Raw genomic sequence first — 19208 nt, forward strand, 5'->3', positions numbered from 1 at the left:
TTTCTTCGTCCTTAGTCTCTTTAGTTCTTTGCGTAGGTCTAAGACATGCATTGTAAAATGAGGGATTTATTTGTTTGCTTTGGTTTTTCATCATCCCATCCTCCATGGGCATTGCCTTCATATGTTTGTCGTTGTAGGCAAAATGTTTACTTAGGATACTATAAAGGAATGAGCAGCGTGGTGGTCGTTGAATGCCAGCATGCAGTCATTATTTCTTAATAAAATTCTGTACATTCTGTTTCTTTTCCTGGTTTTAGATAGAGACTTCAGGGGCTTTCTGAATGCTAGGCAAGTGCTCTGCCATAGAGGCTTTCCTTAGAAGGCTACACTTGTTGCACTTTTGACTTTCCTTTTTGTATCTGAGTCTTGGAAAACATTACTACAATGAGAATGCTATTATAATTGTGCGTGGCAGAAACATTCACAGTACGACCCTATGGCTCATTGTGGCTACCTTTGGTTGTTACAGTTGTCTTTATTTTATGCAAGGCCACAATTTTATGTTCTGGTCAGATTATCCACTTAATACTGAGGAACCTTGTGGATCTCCGGCAGATTTTGACATAGTAGATTTAACTTGTGCAAACTGTCACAAATGTGGGACCTAACTTTTAGTCTAACACTTCTTATATTTTTTTTTCAGAAAAATGCTTCTTTATCTGCTGAAATGTTTACTCATGAGCTGAAGGATCTCTCATCTGCCCCTGCATCCTATCTCAGTCCTAATGACTCACTAACATTTAGTAATTCATGGTATAGGGAAAGCCCTCCAATTCAATACCAGCTTTATTATCAGAAATAGCTATTTGAAATGTTCTAGACATCTAAAATGAAACAGATTTTTTCAGATAAAATACTGCCTTTAAAACCAAAGACATTGCACCTTCTCTTAAGAGACTACTTGGTCATCCTGTTGTGAACTATAAAAATCAACATACAAATTTCTTGCTTTACTTCAAAACCCATACCTATTTTGTTACAATGCCATTTGGATTAATTGTATACTGTAGTAATTTTTGTCATTTCTATCCCATAAAATGATGTGCAAATATTAATGTTGTTTGTAACACACAAAGTAAAGAAAAGTTACCAATATGTTGTGGCCTTATGTTTGAGAATGTAGCTAAGAAGTGGAGTACTTGTCTGATATTTTCAAATTCATAGGCTAGATTCAGGATGTGTGGAAATAACAGGAAAAGTGTAAGTACACAAAACTTAAATCAAAATATATTTATAAAGTTGCTAATATAGTAGATATAAGCTTGATAAATGTAAATTTAAGTTTGATAAATTAACCATAATTCTAATAAGTTGTTACTCTATCATGATATATTCATTAAATACATGCAGTTGTATATTTCAACTAAAAATGTTTACAAGCTTTACCATAGTAGAAATTAGTAGGCATGTGCTGACTAGGTTTATGACAACTTGACTTAAGCTAGTGTCTTCAGAGAGGGAGGAGTATCGATTGAAGAAATGCCACCATAAGATTGGGCTGTAACCAAGTTTGTGGGGTATTTTTTTAATTAGTGATTGATGTGGAAGGGTCCAGCCCCAGTCCTTTGCCGATGATGTCATCCCTGGGTTCTATAAGGAAACAAGAAGAACAAGTCAGTAAGCAGCCCTCCTCTTCTCCATGACCTCTGCAACAGCTCCTGCCTCTAGTTTCCTGCCCTATTTGAGTTCCGGTCCTGAGTGACTTTGATCATGAACAGTGCTTTGGAAGCATAAACCGTATAAACCCTTTGCTCCCCAAGTTGCTTTAGTCATAGTATTTTGTTACAACAGTAGTAACCCTGACTAAGAAAAGTGAAAAGCAAAATGAAAAAAAAATCAATAAGTCAAGCAACAGTAAAGTTCAACTAACAGCTGGGCTCCAAATTGCTGGATAATCAAAAGAACAAAAGTGCCAACTTTACATATTTCTAATTCTATCTTTCCATCGACATCAGTACTTGTAGTGTGTTATGAGCTACAAAAGAAGGAGAGCAATGTGTGTCTGTGTGTGTGTGTGTGTGTGTGTGTGTGTGTGTGTGTGTGTGTGTGTGTACTGCATAGGGCTTTAACTGCTAAAAAGAAGCAGTTCAGAATGAGCTTTTCTTGATTTTTGAATTAATATAAATGCAAGCCCAAAGACTATCTCTCTTGCTAAAACTCTCTCCCAGACACTTTTGTTTTTGTCAGTTTAAATAAGACTCTTCAGCTTGCCTTGCCCTTATGGATTTTACAGCAACAACTTAAACCGCCTGGGGAAGGCACAATCATGTTAGGGATAGTGGTGAAAACAAATGAAATTATGATGGACACTGAAAATTATTTTGGTGACTGTTCATCCTAAATTCTCTTTGTAATTGGTAGATGTACTGCTCATCACTCTTCCTGTGGTAAACTGTGTTCACACTAGGGGCATCTTCCTTCATGCTCATTTTGTTTTATTAGTGATGCAATGAAATAGATTAAATCTGTGGTCTACATGATGCTAATGATGCTGTTTATTCACCCTCCCCCTTTCCTTCCTTCTTCCCCCCTCTTTTTGCGCATTATAGGTATCATCTTAACTTATAAAGTTTCATTTGAAATGTTCAGATGAATCTACCTCAAGTCCTCTTTGCATAATAATTCATACTTCTCTACCCAGGGTTTATACATGAAGACTACCTGTCATTTCTTCCACATTGAATCAGCAGTGCTACCGTAGGTATGCTAGATTACTCAGGGACACCTCTTAGGATTTCGTGATGCCCTTTGATTTCTTGAGAGGCCCATTTATACTCCAAATGAGTTCTCTGAGCTATTTCCGTGAATAATAAGGCACATAAATGACTTTATGATGGGTTATATCTTTCTGTCAAAGTTTTAAATTTGACCAGTTATTAGTTTGAGTGGTTAAAAATGAGCAATAGTTTCATTTTTCAGTCATATCCTGGTCCCTCTATATTTCTTTAAATTTCAGTTAAAGGGCTCTGTGCTTGGCATGTCTCTTTCCTGTAGTAGGTCATCATGTGCAGATATTAAGAGCCAAGTGACATATTAACAGTCTGTATGGAAACCTCATTACTCCATCCAAAATGTTATCACATATGCTTTCTGTCTTACAAGTAACTTCAGATGACAACTTCACCAATTGCCATTCTCTATTCAACACTGGTGGCCATTTTTCTAGCCACCTCTATCCATTTTAAAAATACCAAATTCCATCTGTCACATAATAACAGAGATAATGCCACAGTACTGAATGTCTTTGCTTTGGTGCACCTTACTTCTCTTTAGCAGTTTCTCTCTGGACCTTAAATACTTCAGTCAATTCAAGAAATTCAAAAAGTACATTGGCCTGAATTCAATGTATGTTTTAGTTCTTTGGTATCTTCAATACTATTAACATCCTGTTGAAAATGTAAGTACATGTGAAATTTGTGGATTCTAAGTATCGGGAAATACATCCCAGTACATTAGAGAGAGGAACCAAAGTATTACAAAGGAAAACTTATAAGGCTGTGAAGAGATGTATTGAACTAATTAGAAAAAAAAACCAGTCTTGCCCTGATCTTCAGTGAGCTGGTATACCAAGTAAATCGGTGTATTCTAATTCTAAGATAGACATGAAAAGTCAAACTCTGACTTTCTGCTCCCCAGGTGACATTTGCAACCCCAATCCATGTGAAAATGGTGGCATCTGTCTGTCGGGATTGGCTGATGGTTCCTTTTCCTGTGAATGTCCAGAGGGCTTCACCGATCCCAACTGCTCTAGTGTTGTGGAGGTTGGTAAGTGCAAGATTTCAGCATCTCTGTCATCATCATGATTGTTTGTCACATGACTCACAGATGTGACTCTTGTGGGCTGAAGCGCCTTTGTAAGATTGTATTGAATGTATTGAACTTCCTAGACTTTATCACTGTCAATTCTATTGTTTTTATTTGGTATTATAATTACATTTTTATTGATGATATTCTTAAAATACTTCATTGTTCCCAGCTTAGTGATTAGTACTATAATTAAACTCCAAATAATAATTTAACAAAATTAATTCCATATGCCTCTCATATTAATGAAAAATATTTAGGGGCAAAGAAAGGAGACAATTCTTGTGTTGACTTAGGTAAAATCGTTAACTTAAATTTAGCAGGACTTTTTAAAAGAACTGGTAATGAGTATTAGTACCTTGAAAATCTCCTAAATCACTACTTTTCTCAGAATATGAGCACACATCACTTTTTAGGAATATAAAGAAGATAGCATTCCAAGGCAATCCTCAGCAAAACCCTTTCAAAAAATACTTATCTTTGTCAAAATTGATCCATGTCACGGATTATTTTCCAAAATCACTTTTTATTCTGTGAAAAATTTCATATATTTAGTAACTTTCATTGTTTCCAAATGGCTTCCCATTAAGAACATGGTTATACTTTAATGGCTCCTAGGAGGTTGACCACATTTGTTGAATGGTGTCCCATCCTGAGCTATGTGGTGGTGTAGGAGGTCTTTTTGTATTTCTGTTGCTTTCATTGGTTAAATAAAGAGACTGCCTTGTCCTGTTGATAGGACAGCCCTTAGGTAGGCAGAATAGACAGAACAGAATTCTGGGAAGAAGGGAAGTGTGGCAGATGCCATGATTCTCCTGCCCAAGATGGATGCTGGTTAGCCTCATGCTGGTAAGCTACAGTCAGGTGGCAATACACATTAATGGAGATGGGTTAATCAAGATGTAAGAGTTAGCCAATAACAGGTTAGAGTTAATGGGCCAGGCAATGTTTAAATGAATACAGTTTCTGCGTAATTATTTCAGGGCTAAGCTAACTGGGCAGCGGGACACAGCCTGCCGCTCTTCCTTACTACAATGTGGACAGAACAGATTGGAGTATATGGTTTATACAACTTCAAAAAGGAAAAGATAGAAAGTTGTATTGGAGAGATGTAGGAACAGGTATGGAAGAAATTAAGGAGAAGAATAGGGGTGAATTTGATCAAAATGCATGTATAAATTTCCCAAGGAATTTAAAAATATTTTAGAATCCACAACTTGTAAGCTCTTGTACAAATATTTTCTCTGGGTCAAAACAGCATTTTAATTAGGTCTGGACACAATTGTACAAAATGGTTTATAGTTATTAAGTATGAAATGCAATCATGATGAATAAACATTTGTTGGCCACCATTATTGCTGGAAAACTAAACACCTCAGTGGCTTTTGGTAATCAATTTGAAAAACAATTGATAGCATTTGTAACCAGTGATGAGTTTGTGTTACCTATCTTTGTATCTCATGCTTCTGACATAGGCTGAGTTTAGGAAGAGCCCCATAACTGCTAGCTGAACAATAAAAAGAATCTGCAAATGAAGTCATTATTTTTTTATATTCAGATTCCAGTTATGAACATTAATGTGTTTTGATTTTTAACGTGCTCCTTAGGTTTTTGTATTACACTAGCATGAAACAATTGGCTTATATTATTGCTTAAAGAGCTTAGCCAGCTTCATTCATATCAAAGATAATTGTCTTTAAAAGTTTTTATTAAATCAGCAATATTTTATGGAGCTTGACATTATTCCATAGAAATAAAGTTGGTAATCACTTTGAAATCATCTGCACACATATAAAGTAGCATTTTAGAGCTCGATATGACAATCATATATTCAGAAGTCTATGTTACCAAAGAAAATTATAACTATAAGCACTTCTACCAGGAATGTTGAAATTTAGAATGAAAATTTGGTGTCATTATTTTATTTTTATTTTATTTTATTTTTTGTATATGGGCATTTTTCTTTTCTTTTTTTAGTTTTTTTAATTAATTAATTTATTTAAAATTTCTACCTCCTGCCATCCTCCCATTTCCCTCCCAATGCCCCCACTGTCCCCCTCCTCGCTCTCCAGTCCTAAGAGAGGTCAGAGTGACCTGCCTGGTGGGGAGTCCAAGGCCCCCCTCCATCGTAAGAAGTTGTGCATCCAAACAGACTAGGCTCCCAAAAAGCCAGACCATGCAGTAGAATCAAAATCCAATGTCATTATCCTTGGCTTCTCAGTCTGCTCTCATTGTCAGCCACATTCAGAGAGTCCTGTCTGATCACATGCTTGTTCATTCCTAATCCAGCTGACTTTGGTGAGCTCCCACTAGATCAGTTCCACATTCTCTGTGGGTGGACGCACCCCTGTGGTCCTGCCTTGCTTTCTTTTTTTATATATTGCTTATTAATTTTTTTCTACGTTTATTAAAATACAAAAGTCTCCATTTTCGCCCCTCCACCCAACACCCTCCCACTCCCCCCACTCCCTCCCCTCCTCCCTCTCCATCCCCAATAACAGTCAGGGTCTCCTGCCCTGAGGGTACTTCAAGCTCCTCCGCCCTCCCTCCAGGTCCAGGAAGGTGAGCATACAAACAGACTGGATCCCAAAAATCCAGTATATGCAGAGGAAACAAGTCCCAGTGTCATTGTCAATGGCTTTTCAGGAAGACTCCGGGCCAACCACATTCAGAGAATCCGGCCTCATTCAGAGAATCTGGCTGGATTACATGCTTGCTCAGTCCCAGACAACGGGCCTTGGTGAACTCTCATTAGATCAGTCCCCTTGTATCAGTGGGTGATGGCACCCTTCGCGGGAGTGATTTCCTTTTTCATGTTCTTCCTTCTTCTGCTCCTCTTTTGGACCTTGGGGGACTCAGTCCGGTGCTCCAATGTGGGTCTCCGTCTGTATCGCCATCCCTTGTCGAATGAAGGTTCCCTCTGATCTTGCCTTCCTTGCTCACGTTTTCTTTCCTTCTGCTTCTCGTTTGGACCTAGGGAGTTAAGTCCAGTGCTCCAATGTGGGTCTCCGTCTCCAACTCCATCCATCGCCAGATGAAGGATCTATGGTGATAAGCAAAATATTCATCAGTATGGTTATGGGCCAAGGCCAGTTCAGGCACCCTCTCTCTGTCCAGAGAACAATCTGAGGATCTCTCCTTGGACCTGGGATCCCATTTATAATCAAGTCTCTAGTAAACCCTAAACTGACTCGCTTAGTTGAGATATATTCTTCCCTGATCCCATATCTATCCTTCCTCCCTCCCCCCCCTCCCCGTCCCCCGAGCATTCCCCATTCCTCCCCTGCTCCCTTCTCTCTAACCCTATGCGTTTTGTGTACATCTTATAACTGCAAATTCTAAACCAGAGACAAAATGATAATTAATTTTAATTGATGTCTCACTTTTAAGTATTAACTCATCATTCATCATTTCAAAAAAAGAGTGGTTTAAGAAAGCTGTCACACTGTGTATTTAGTTCAGTGACACTTAAGGAGTTGGATGCTTATACAATTATATTTTTATCAGATTTATCATTATGCTGTTAAATCCCTTATAAAAATTAGCCATTTGGTAGTTAAACTACATTATTTTAACTTTATTTGTTATAATGTGTTTCATTCAACCTTTCCCTTCTCTAAGATAAATTCTACAGTTGTTAGCTAAGATGAAGCTTTTTTCACCACCCCACAATGAAGCAGACCACAGATGTTATGTCAATTCCCTCTTATGTATAGAGTTTTATCATCAAAACAATGGAAAATTTGCTGTAAAACTTAAATGTAACAGGTTAAAATGTTCTTTGTGTCTTAAGGAGCCCTGATGTTTTATAAAATAATATGTGTGTGTGTAGCATAGACATGTGTTGGAAGTGCATGTGATGTGGAGGTTATAGGAAGACTCTGGTGTCCTCTTCTACTGATCTCTAGCTCATCATCTTGTGTCTGGGCAGGAATTAGGTGACTCTGTGGTTTCTCAGATAGACTGGCCAGCAGCAAGCCTTGGCAACCCTTCTGTCTTTTCCACCCAATGCATCTCTGGGGATACAGGCTCATGTGGAAACACCTGGCTTCATATGTGGGTACTTGGGATCCACGCACAGGTCTTGATGCTTACACAGCCAGCATTCCACACCAGACTTTTAAATTATTCATTACTTTAAATTTATTTCATTAGAAGATTTAGAATTTAGGAGGAAATAATAATTTCCCGATTAGGTACTTTCATATTATTTTCATTTCTACGACCTCTTTCTCAAGCCTGTATTTATCAAGAATATATTAATGTAATATTGAACATTTACTGAGTAAAAATACTAACTAGTAGTGCTTTTAATATCTTATCTACTTAGGATTTATTCTATTTTTAAAATATAAGGACCAAATATTTGAAACACTGTCTTTTTAACATCCCTAACTCTGCCTATTCAGTTGAGACATTTTGTAGTCATTGTTTCTCCATATTAGGTAGTAACAGAGACAAAGCATAAAGAATAATGAGATTTTATATATGAAATATTGAAAATAGAAAAGCAAATATTTTAGGTAATAACTTAAAATAACATACAGCTATGATATTTTTACTTATACTTTAAATTTCATTTTGTTATCTATAGGATTTTCACATTATTATACAATAATATACATTTTATAATTATTTAAATATACATTTATTCCATAAGAAAAGAAAATGAACTGACTCATAATTGTCTACAAAATATTATGAAAATCCCATAAGTCTTCAATCTTATGCAAAGAACTATGGACAACGGAGAAAAGTTAGGAGCAAGAGACATGGAAAGAGCATAGCAACTGGCTGTCAATTGCTAAATGATAAACACTGAAAACATACATACAGGGAGTATTTTACAGACTGAATAAACTATATTTAGAAACATTTATACTATATATATATATATATATGCATGCAATTAATGAAAAAAGAGGCCTTGACCTTGAAGGAGGGGTGCATATATGACAGGGTTTGGGAGGAAGAAAGGTAAGAAAGGGAGGGACAAGCATCATATTGATAATATATAAAATTTTAAAATTGTATTTTAGTAGCATGTTTTAAAATTACATTTTGCCTCAGTGATATATCGGTCAGTCAGGGGTAATTTCACTTGCATATACATGAAAATTCTATCATGACTTTACTTCAGACCTTAATAGTTTGTCATAGCCCCATTAAATTTTCCATGCTGTTCAATTCAATTGACTTTCTCATTCAATTTTGAGATCTTGTTTTTCCTGCACAAAACACCTAGTGTCAAATAAGCTTGAAGCATTTTACCACTTTTGCTATCAATCCTCATGTCACTTACATTCCTGACACAAGTTTTGTAGGTTAAGACAGTTAACTCTCCCAGGTTGTGTAATTCATTTATTAGGTAACATGTTTACTTTGAACTTTTCTTTAATAACTTCCTCTCTCTATCTCTCTTGCGTTTTCACCCTCTTTTGCTATCTTGCTCTCTCATTCTCATACACTTAAATTCTCACATTCATATCTGTTCAACCTCTTCAAATTACTAAGATTTATTTCTGATTCCTGCAGAAAGCAATAGGAAGCTTTCTCTTGCAGCAAATTACAGCAAAGCCTGCCACATCATATCCTTGAATTTGAAGACATCACCTACCAAATGCACTAATTTCTCACAGATGTGCTCTGGATGCTGGCTACCTTGCCAGGCATTTGTAGACAGAACTTCATGTGGATATGCCCACACTTCTTCCCAGTTCACATCTTGATCATTTTCCTTTAAAGCAATGTGGAGCTGTTTACATAGACCTTACATAAAGAGAATGTCCATTGATAGTGAATAGCTTAAAGTTTATCAGTGGAAATATTAGTAATTCTTAAAATATCTAATTTATGTAGCACAAAGCTGTGTTTGCTATTATATTAAGTAAATTTTTAAAAATCAAAAATATTAATATTAACAAGTATAAGTACAACCACATAGTACATTGATGAAATGAAAGGGAACAAAAGAAATGATTTTAATAAAACTTATAATCTTTGCTAGAGCTGTAGTTCAGATCAATTAGATTTTACTTCATGCAAGATCAGTATTACAACTGCAGAAATCTAGTCAATCAATCAGTCAGTCTTAAAATTCCTTCATCCATAATCAAATAATTATAGAGTTATGTAATCAATGACAAAGATGAACATTATACTCACAGGGATTGTGATAGATTGAGGAAGAAGAGATGAAATAGGTGATGAAAACTATGGACAGCTTGGTAATAAATAGGAATAATGGTCTAAGTACATGAAATTATGAATAAGTTCCCTGCTACATGTGCATGTCAGAAAATTCATGCATGGATGAAGAACATTCATCTACAAATAACTATAAGTCTAACCTAGAAAATAAGGAACTAAACTTACTCAGTTTAAAGACACTATATGTGATTGTTAGGGGATAAGAAAAGTCACTAACAAATTTGTCTTTCCTACCAAAAACAACAGCAATGATTAACATGTAGTAAAGATGATGTTGCTGGGCTATGGGAAGAAATGCAGTAGACTGGAACAGATTGACCATGACAGAGGTTATCAGGCACACTTGGTGTCACTGATTGGGCAGACAAGAACCCAGCAGATAGAGTGGAAGCACTGAAAGTTTAAAGGATACGGTGGAGAATTTACACAGCTGAAACAAAAGGACTCCTCTTCTCCTTGTATTTTTAAAAATATTTTTATTTGTTTTTATTCATGGAGTATGAATGGGTCTATGGGATGGCTGCATGTGTGAGTGTAGGTACCAGCTAGTTCAACTAGGGCATTGTTTAGATCATCTATTACTGGAAATTATAGACAAGTGCAAACTGCCCAACATGTGTGCTGAGAATTTAATTCTGGTCTTCTGGAAAAGCTATAAGTGTTCTTTCTCGTAAGATTCAATTTTCTGACATACTAAAGTTGAGTACAAATAGATATGCAAGCAAAAAGTAAATTCAGCATTATAGATATTGAATTAGAAGAATTTCCTAGACATATTTCAAGACGTCAAGCACAGATTTTGAAGTTATATTGTGTATATAGTTTTAAAATATAGGCAGAATAGAGCATCTGTCCTTAAGAATTAGTAGAATATTTTCAATTACCAAAGCAAATATTCCTCAGTATATTATTTATTACTCATTCATTCATCAAATATTTGGGTGTCTACTATGTGCGTAGAGCACATGGCAGCTTAATCATAGGCTTTGTCTTTAAGGATCTAAGAGATTGGGCAGTGATGTTTGAAAGAACAAGAAGTTTACATTTTTTATAAACCAAGAGAAGTTCTGAGATAAGTAAACAAGATAAATAGAAATATAGAGATAGGAGTCTAGAAGAAAGTAGAATTTGAACACAAAGATAATTTTCCTTTTAAAATGAATATGATTTTACAATACAGAAACACTTTAAACTTAATCTTATGACTTACTATAAGATACTAGGCATCTGAAGGTCATAATATTGAGCACAAATTTAACTCATATCAGGCTTGGAATTTGGTAGTACTATGAGACCTAGCAGTCTTTTGGGGAAGAAGAGAATATTACAGAAATGGGTTTATTGGGACAGTTCATAGGAAGACATCATGACTCTGGTTCTTCCTCTGCATCTTCACAGGCTGGTTGATGTTTAGACAGGCTCCTCATTTCTAGCACATAGGGAAAAAGACACAATGGCATGTAATTCACTTCTACCATGCTCTCTTCTTTCTCTCATCCTAGTCAAACCTATTTTCATTTTGTAATTAGTATTATTTTTCTAAAATAGATTAAAATCCTATTTAATTTCTGGCCTTCCAAGCTCATTAATTCTAATCTGTTCCATTGTCCCTACATAATTATGGAACAAAAGGCTGTTTATCCCAGAAGCATGAAGACACATTGGAAATAAAACTGCATGCTGAGTGTGCATTTGACTGTCCTGTGAATAACCATATTCACACGTAACTTTTAAGAAATGATTGGTTCCAGAATATAAAGCTGTGTCCCCATCAGACTCTGTCTGAGATGGTTCTGGACAGTGGCTGTGAAATACTAGAATGATGACAAACTTTAAATAGACCTGGGAGGTTTGAGGCTGTTTTCAGATTTCCAAATTTTAATTACCAAGTGAATATTCTTTATCTTTTAGCAAAATGTTTATCGTAAATAAAATTATAAATGCTTGACAGATTCTCGCATTAATATTACTTTTGGACCAAGAAAAGGTAACACATTCTTTAGTCCATATGAAATAATAAAGAAAGCTAACCATTCTGTACGGTCTAAAATACTTTCTCCCAGAGCTGATTGCTTTGTGAGATGACTGCAGAGGTCTCCCAGTCAACTAGAGCTCAAGAGAATTATCTTTATAGTTATATTTACTTACTTTTCTTTCTGTGTTTTCTTTTTTACTATTCTAAACCAATAAACATATGCAAACAAATAGAACTCTTTAGTCAAGAGTCAAGTACTGTACGTTTCTTTTCCAGCAAGTCAAAAATTTACTTGAAAACACAAATATATCAGGGGGCAAAGTTTCACGCTCCAGACCATGTTACTTTTACACCCCCAGAAAAATCTTTTAAACCATATAAAAATCACAATGTGGCTACATTCTATTTTTCACATGAATGGATACAAGCAAAAAACCAGCATGTTTTCCATATCCCTTACATGCTTCAACATTTTATGTATTTGAGGTGAAAACAAGTTGTCCAAAAAATGCAAATACATTCGTGCCCAAGCAACTCGTTATAGAGCAAACAAAGTATTTATTTATTTTTTTTTTCCAGTTCTTTTGCTGGAAGCCTGAATTTTGCAGTTACAAAGAAAGAACCAATCATTTTATTATTTGTCTCAAAAGATAATGGCATAAGAAATCCTAGTAGAATCATAAATCTAAACTTATATATAAAAATAATCTGTCAGCTCTACTTTAAAATTTTAGTAACCACTCATCAACAATTTTGTTTTTAAAATCCGGAAATTGAGAGTAGAAGCGGTCACAAGGAATTAATCATCGTCCTTGGTCACCAACTCATCCTAGCAAGAAAGGCACATCAGCTAATAACAATTGGGCTGCTTTGTTCTTTTTTATGGTTTTTATTGAGCTATACATTTTTTCTGCTCTCCCATTTCTCCCCCTCTCCTTCTACCCTTTCCCATAATACCCATGCTCCCAATTTACACATGACATCTTGTCTTTTTTCCTGCCTGCGTAGATCCATGTATGTATCTCTGATGGTCCTCTTTGCTGTCTAGGTTCTCTAGGGTTGTGAAATGTAGGCTTGTTTTTCTTTACATTATGTCAAAATTCATCCTGCCAGTAAAAAAACTGGATGAAAAAATACCTTGTTTGCTCTACAACAAGTTTCTTGGGCATGAATGTGTGTGTATTTTTGGGACAATTTGTTTTCGTTGATAATGCATAAAATATCTAAAGACCACTTATGAGTGAGTACATATCATATTTGTCTTTCTGGGTCTAGGTTACCTCCCCAAATACCATTTTTTTCCTTGATCTGTTCATTTGTCTGCAAATTTCAAGATGTCATTTTTTTTTACCACTGAGTATTACTCTATTGTGTATGTACCATATTTTTCTTTATCCATTCTACAGTTGAGGGGCATTTAGGTTGTTTCCAGGTTCTGGTTATTATTAATAATGCTACTATGAACATACTTGAGCACATGTTCTCATGGTATGATTGAGCATCCTTTTGGTCTATACCCAAAAGTAGTATTTCTGGGTCTTGAGGTAGATCATTATCTAATTGTCTGAGAAATCACCATACTGATTTCCAAAGTGGTTGTACAAGTTTGCTCTCCCAACAGCAATGAAGGAGTGTTTCCCTTACCTCACATTCTCTCCAGCATAAGTTGTCATCAGTGTTTTTGATCTTGGCCATTCTGACAGGTGTAAGATGCAATCTCAGTGTTGATTTGATTTCCACTTCTCTGATGGCTAAGAATGTTGAGCATTTCATTAAGTGTTTTTCATTCATTTGATATTCATCTGTTAAGAGGTCTCTGTTTGGACCTATACCCATTTTTTGGATTGTTTGTTCTTTTGATATCAAGTTTCTTGATTTATTTGTATATTTTGGAGATCAATTTTCCATATGTGTGGGGCTGGTGAAGATTTTTTTCCATTCTGTAGGCTTCTGTTTTTTCTTGTTGACTATGTCCTTTGCTTTACAGAAATTTCTCCATTTCAGAAGGTCCCATTTATGAATTGTTGCTCTCAGTGTCTGTGTTACTGGTGTTATATTTAGGAAGTGGTCTCCTGCAACCATGCATCCAGTTGTAATTCCCACTTTCTGTTTTATGATGTTCGGTATGGTTGGTTTTATGTTGAAGTCTTTGATCCATTTGAATTTGAATTTTGTATATGGGAATAGATATGGATCTACTTGCATTCTCCTACATGTGATATCCAGTTTTGCCAATGCCAATTCTTTTTGTCCATTTTATATTTTTAGGTTCTTTGTCAAAAGCAAGTGTTTGCAAGGTGTGTGGATTGATATCTGGATCTTCAATTCGATTATATTGCTCCTCCTGTCTGTTTTTATACCAATGATTGGTTGTTTTCATTACTGTAACTCTGTACTAGAGTTTGAAGTCAGGGACTGTGATGAATCTGGATGTTCGTTTTTTAATCCTTGTTAGCAGTACTACAAAAAAAAAGTAGTTTTCTTTTATGTATCAAATAATGTCTATGGCATATCTATAAACTCATTAACTTTTAGTTTGATGTTTTTAATTCATTATTAATCATTATGGTCATAATGTTAGTTTGCAGATAGGAAGATCTAGCAATTGTATATTAGCTTGTGAAAACATCAAAATAGGAAATCAACACACCTTATTATCATTGAGTACAGAAAACTGTTGTTCTCCCGTTGAGAAAAAAAGGAAGGACCCACTTATTGGCAAAGCTTTAATTTGTAGCAGAATATAATATAAATATGTTATTATATAATATATATAAACGTATTCAGAACATATTAGACAACTGTTTTGCTCTGAGATATTTTTTATTAGTAGAAGATGGATACTTTGCGTGTGTGATGACAATGAGTATGTCATTAAGCTTTTTTTGCTTAACAGATAATCACAAACATTTATAGATTTTAATAAAGTGTACATATTATAGCTTTGTAACATAATGAGTGGATGTCAAATATTTACTTTTATTGATCAATGATTTTTTCATGCATATGTTTATGGTTTGTGTGTGTGTGTGTGTGTGTGTGTGTGTGAATGTGGGCATGTACCATTCACAGTACACAAGCAGATGACAGAGGACAGCTTTTGGAAGTTGGCTTTCTTCTTCCACCTTGGTTTCTGGGGATCAGACACAGGTTGTGATACTTTACCTGCTGATGCATCTTCCTGCTTCTGAATGAGTCCTCATGTCTCTGACATCTTATTCTAACATACTTAACTTTTTGTGAGCTACAGTCACTAAATCCATTTTTGTAGATGGTATTTCAAAGATGGTTCATCTGATCTCCTCCGGGTTTTGCTGTCTTCAATATCATCAGTGTTGAAGTGCCCAAGAATAATAAGAACAAATCTAAATAATGAGGACTTTTCAAATATAGCCTTGCCAAAATCTGCATTTGAAAGCTTTTTTGAAAATTGATTTTATTGAGCTGTACATTTTTCTCTCCCTGTCTCTCCTATCTCCTTCGACCCTCTCACATGGTTTTCATGCTTCCAATTTGCTCAGGAGATCTTCCAGATCCATGGAGAGATTGCCACATAGATTAGATCCATGTATGTCTAGGTTCTCTGTGATTATGATTTGTAGGCTGGTTTTCTTTCCTTTATGTTTTAAAACCACTTATGAGTGAGTACATGTAATAATTGTCTTTTGGTATCTGGGTTACCTCACTCATGATGGTTTCTAGCTCCATCCATTTGCCTGCAAATTTCAAGATGCCATTATTTTTCTCTGTTCTGTAGTACTCCATTGTGTAAATGTACCACATTTTTTTTTTAATCCATTCTTCGGTTGAGGGGCATTTAGGTTGTTTCCTGGTTCTGGCTATGACTGCTATGAACATAGTTTAGCACATGTCCTTATGACACGATTGAACATCCTTTGGATATATACCCAAAAGTAGTATTGCTGGGTCTTGAGGAAGTTCGTTTCCTAATTTTCTGAGAAATTGCCATACTGACATCCAAAGGGGCAGTACCAGATTGCACTCTCACCAGCAATGCAGGGGTGTTCCCTTTACCCCACAACCTCTCTAGCATAAGTTGTCGTTTCTCTTATGAGCTATCCATTTATGTTACAAAGGTGTGTGTGGAGTACAGAAGAAGGTATTGGGGCTAGTTTATTACCTTTCTTATAACTGCATGCTTAAAATTTGATTTCTTTGTCAATAAAAACATTGATAAATATATGCAAAGGTTTGTTGTTACTGTAGTTATTAGATTATAAAAATCTAGTAAAATTACTCCTATCAAATTTCTCTACTATTACTTATAAACTTAAAATTTACATTATACATGTATGTATATTTGTCTGGGGTATGTATGCTGTATTCACTATGTGAGTGGGTGCACATTGGGACAGAGGAGGACTTCAGGTCCCCCAATTTGAAGTTATAGGCTATGTAATCCTCAGTGAGAGCTCTGGATAATGGACTTAGGTCCTCTGCAATAGCAGTCAAGTGCTCTTAAACCATTGAGAAATTTCCCCATCCACTGGTTATTTATCTTACAAAGAGAGAAAATATATAAACAGTTTAAAATGAAAAAGCTGTATTTTATTTCAGAATAATGGAATGAAAACTAAAGTTACAATGTAAAATTAAAGTGTCCATTTATTCTAATTTATATTATTGGGAATTTAATGAAATACATGGTCTTATACATTTATGAAAAGGAAAAGTACTATTTTAAAGTAATAAGGCTGGTTGTTATGGCTCCTACCTGGGACCCAAGTACTCTTGAGGCTGAAGCAGAAGCTGCGGTCAGAGCTAGGCTAGGCAACATAGCAAGACAGCATCATTTAAAACCTGCAGTCGCAGGCTGCTTTGATAATATTCATCTTTAGAAAATGTATCTTTTCCCACTTGAACACTTTCATAAATAAGCATTGTAGAAGACTTACAAGTGGATTTTAAAACATTTAAGATATGCTCAGCACTCCTGAAAGTCTCAGATCTTATTGTGTTCATTTCCTTCACTATTGAATTTTAATATGAATACGTGCCTCTTTTCTTGGAAATTGTATCTTCTGTTTGCTTCCTTTAGTGAGTTAACTGTGCACTGAGCTATAGTATACAAATTATAACAAATCATTTTTGAATTTAAATTTGAAGCAATAAAGACAAGGTCTTAAATTGCTATCATTAGTGAAATTGATATGTTTTTAAATGGACAATATGTTCTTCTTATACTTTTATAAGGAATAGAAAATTAGAATTTCCTTTGATTTAGTTGCTCAATGGTCTTTGCAGAAAAGCAACAGTGGAGACTGCTCAGGTCTTAAGCACAATGACATTGTATTTGAAATTATGCAGCCAAGCATGGTGACATATACTTTTAATCCCAGAGATTGGGATACAGTTGTAGTAGAATGCCCAGATCACAGCTAGCCTAGGCAATACAACAAAACTCATAACAAAAAAGGAAAAACAGTATCCAATACCATAAAAATTATATAAAAAAGACTGAAAATCTAATTATGGTGTCCTTCAATTGAAACAAATCTCAGTGGATTTACGCCCACTTAATGAAAGTTCTATTTGGAGTTATTTATTTCTATAGTAGAAAGAAAAAAGTGTGTATTGGTTGATTTTTCTAAAAACACATTGTTACTAAGCATAATTAAATAACATAAGAAAATGATATCCCCTTTGTTTCAATTAAACCATTGATTACTATAACAGTATATAAATTATCTAAAAGGGACAAAATTATCCAAGATAGAGATTAACTCCGATGAGGTTGAGTAAGAATATAAAGAAGAGATCAGTCCCTGAAATTAGGAGAAGTATGTGAAGATACTGACATTTAATCAAATAAATCTTTTTGTAGCTTTGGAGCCTGTCCTAGAACTAGCTCTTGTAAATCTCGAACTCACAGAGATCCTTCTGCCTCTATCCCCCTAGTACTGGGATTAAAGGCATGCACCACCACCGCCCAGCCTAATCAAAGAAATCTTAGTGATGTTCTAGAGCACCTTTGTTACAGTTTAGCTGAGGTGGACTAGGAAGACCAAATTCATTAACATCACAGAGCTGGCGAGAAAAGATTGATACATGACAGAGCATTGGTTTACTCCCTTTCTGCACATCACTAATGACACAAAGGTGGAAAGAGGAAAAAATATCAGTGTTAGCAATTCTTGGAAAATAAATATTTTTACAGATAAAGATCATGTTAGAAAAAAGCGAGAAAACTTTAGAAACTGCTCCACCATTGTCCACAAAACTGGTTGACACCAATCATGCACTAGCGGCATGTTATTTGCTTTGAGAATTATGTAAGCAAAGTTATTGAAATAAAGATGAAGGCAGCAGGGCTTTGTTGAGGAACTGGAAGGAGAAGACAATATTTGTGCTGTTAAAGTTTGTTTAGTCCCATGCCCTGAGGAAAATAAAAAGGCGACATTTCAAGACAACTTTGTACTCTTAAAAATGGATTGTTTGAGATATATATATATATATATCATATATATATATGATATATATATATCATATATATCAAAGTATTAGTCTGAAGGAAGCTACTGCAGCCCATGTTCCTTAGTGCACATTGGCCTTGCATAACCCTGAAATGGCTCTCATCATCGAGCTGGGCATAGTCAACAGATTTCCATCTTGTTCTTTGAAAATATAAAATGTTTTAAACTTAAATAGACAATAATTCATATTTATTACCCTGATTTCTATCACAGCATATAAAACCAAATGAAAAGTATAAAACTTTATTTCCTCAGAAAATTATGGAATCATGATAAGTCTATCTATTCACTTACATAGTATCAATGGAAAATATGGCAAATTTCAAATAAGAGTCTGTGCCTGTTTTATTTAGCGTGTTGATATAGACACATGAAGAATTTACCTTATTATAGTTTCACAGCAAAATCAGGACTCCAGAATTTCATTTCCACAGCAGAGAGCCATTGGGCACAGTGTTTATAGTGTATAGTAGAGTGCACAGCTCTCCATGTGCAAGAGAGCTGAAACATGTCTAAGGACACATCTATATGTAAATTTCCTTTTTTCGATCAGTGTCTCAAGTTTCCAGGATAAAAGACAAACTTGATATGCTACACAACAGCTTCCGTTTCAAAGGTCTCATTAATTATTCACCCCTAGACATTAACAGTGTTACTCACTGAAATGTTTTCTTGATTACATACTACAAGGATAGATTCACTGCACACAGCCAAACAGGCATGGT

At 35.2% G+C, this 19208-nt stretch overlaps 1 protein-coding gene across 2 annotated transcripts in view; it reads left to right on the top strand.

Moving 5' to 3' along the window:
* The window catches only part of Edil3 (EGF like and discoidin domains 3), a 445087-nt gene that overhangs the window by 107167 nt on the left and 318712 nt on the right, over positions 1–19208 (top strand). For both annotated transcript variants that reach the window (XM_048455865.3, XM_048455864.3), the window contains exon 2: positions 3637–3765. In XM_048455865.3, the coding sequence (XP_048311822.1) occupies positions 3637–3765 (129 nt within the window). The remainder of the gene's footprint in view (positions 1–3636; positions 3766–19208) is intronic.

The sequence above is a fragment of the Myodes glareolus genome, chromosome 15, assembly GCF_982192425.1.
Source record: "Myodes glareolus chromosome 15, mMyoGla1.1, whole genome shotgun sequence".
Classification (NCBI taxonomy): domain Eukaryota; kingdom Metazoa; phylum Chordata; class Mammalia; order Rodentia; family Cricetidae; genus Myodes; species Myodes glareolus.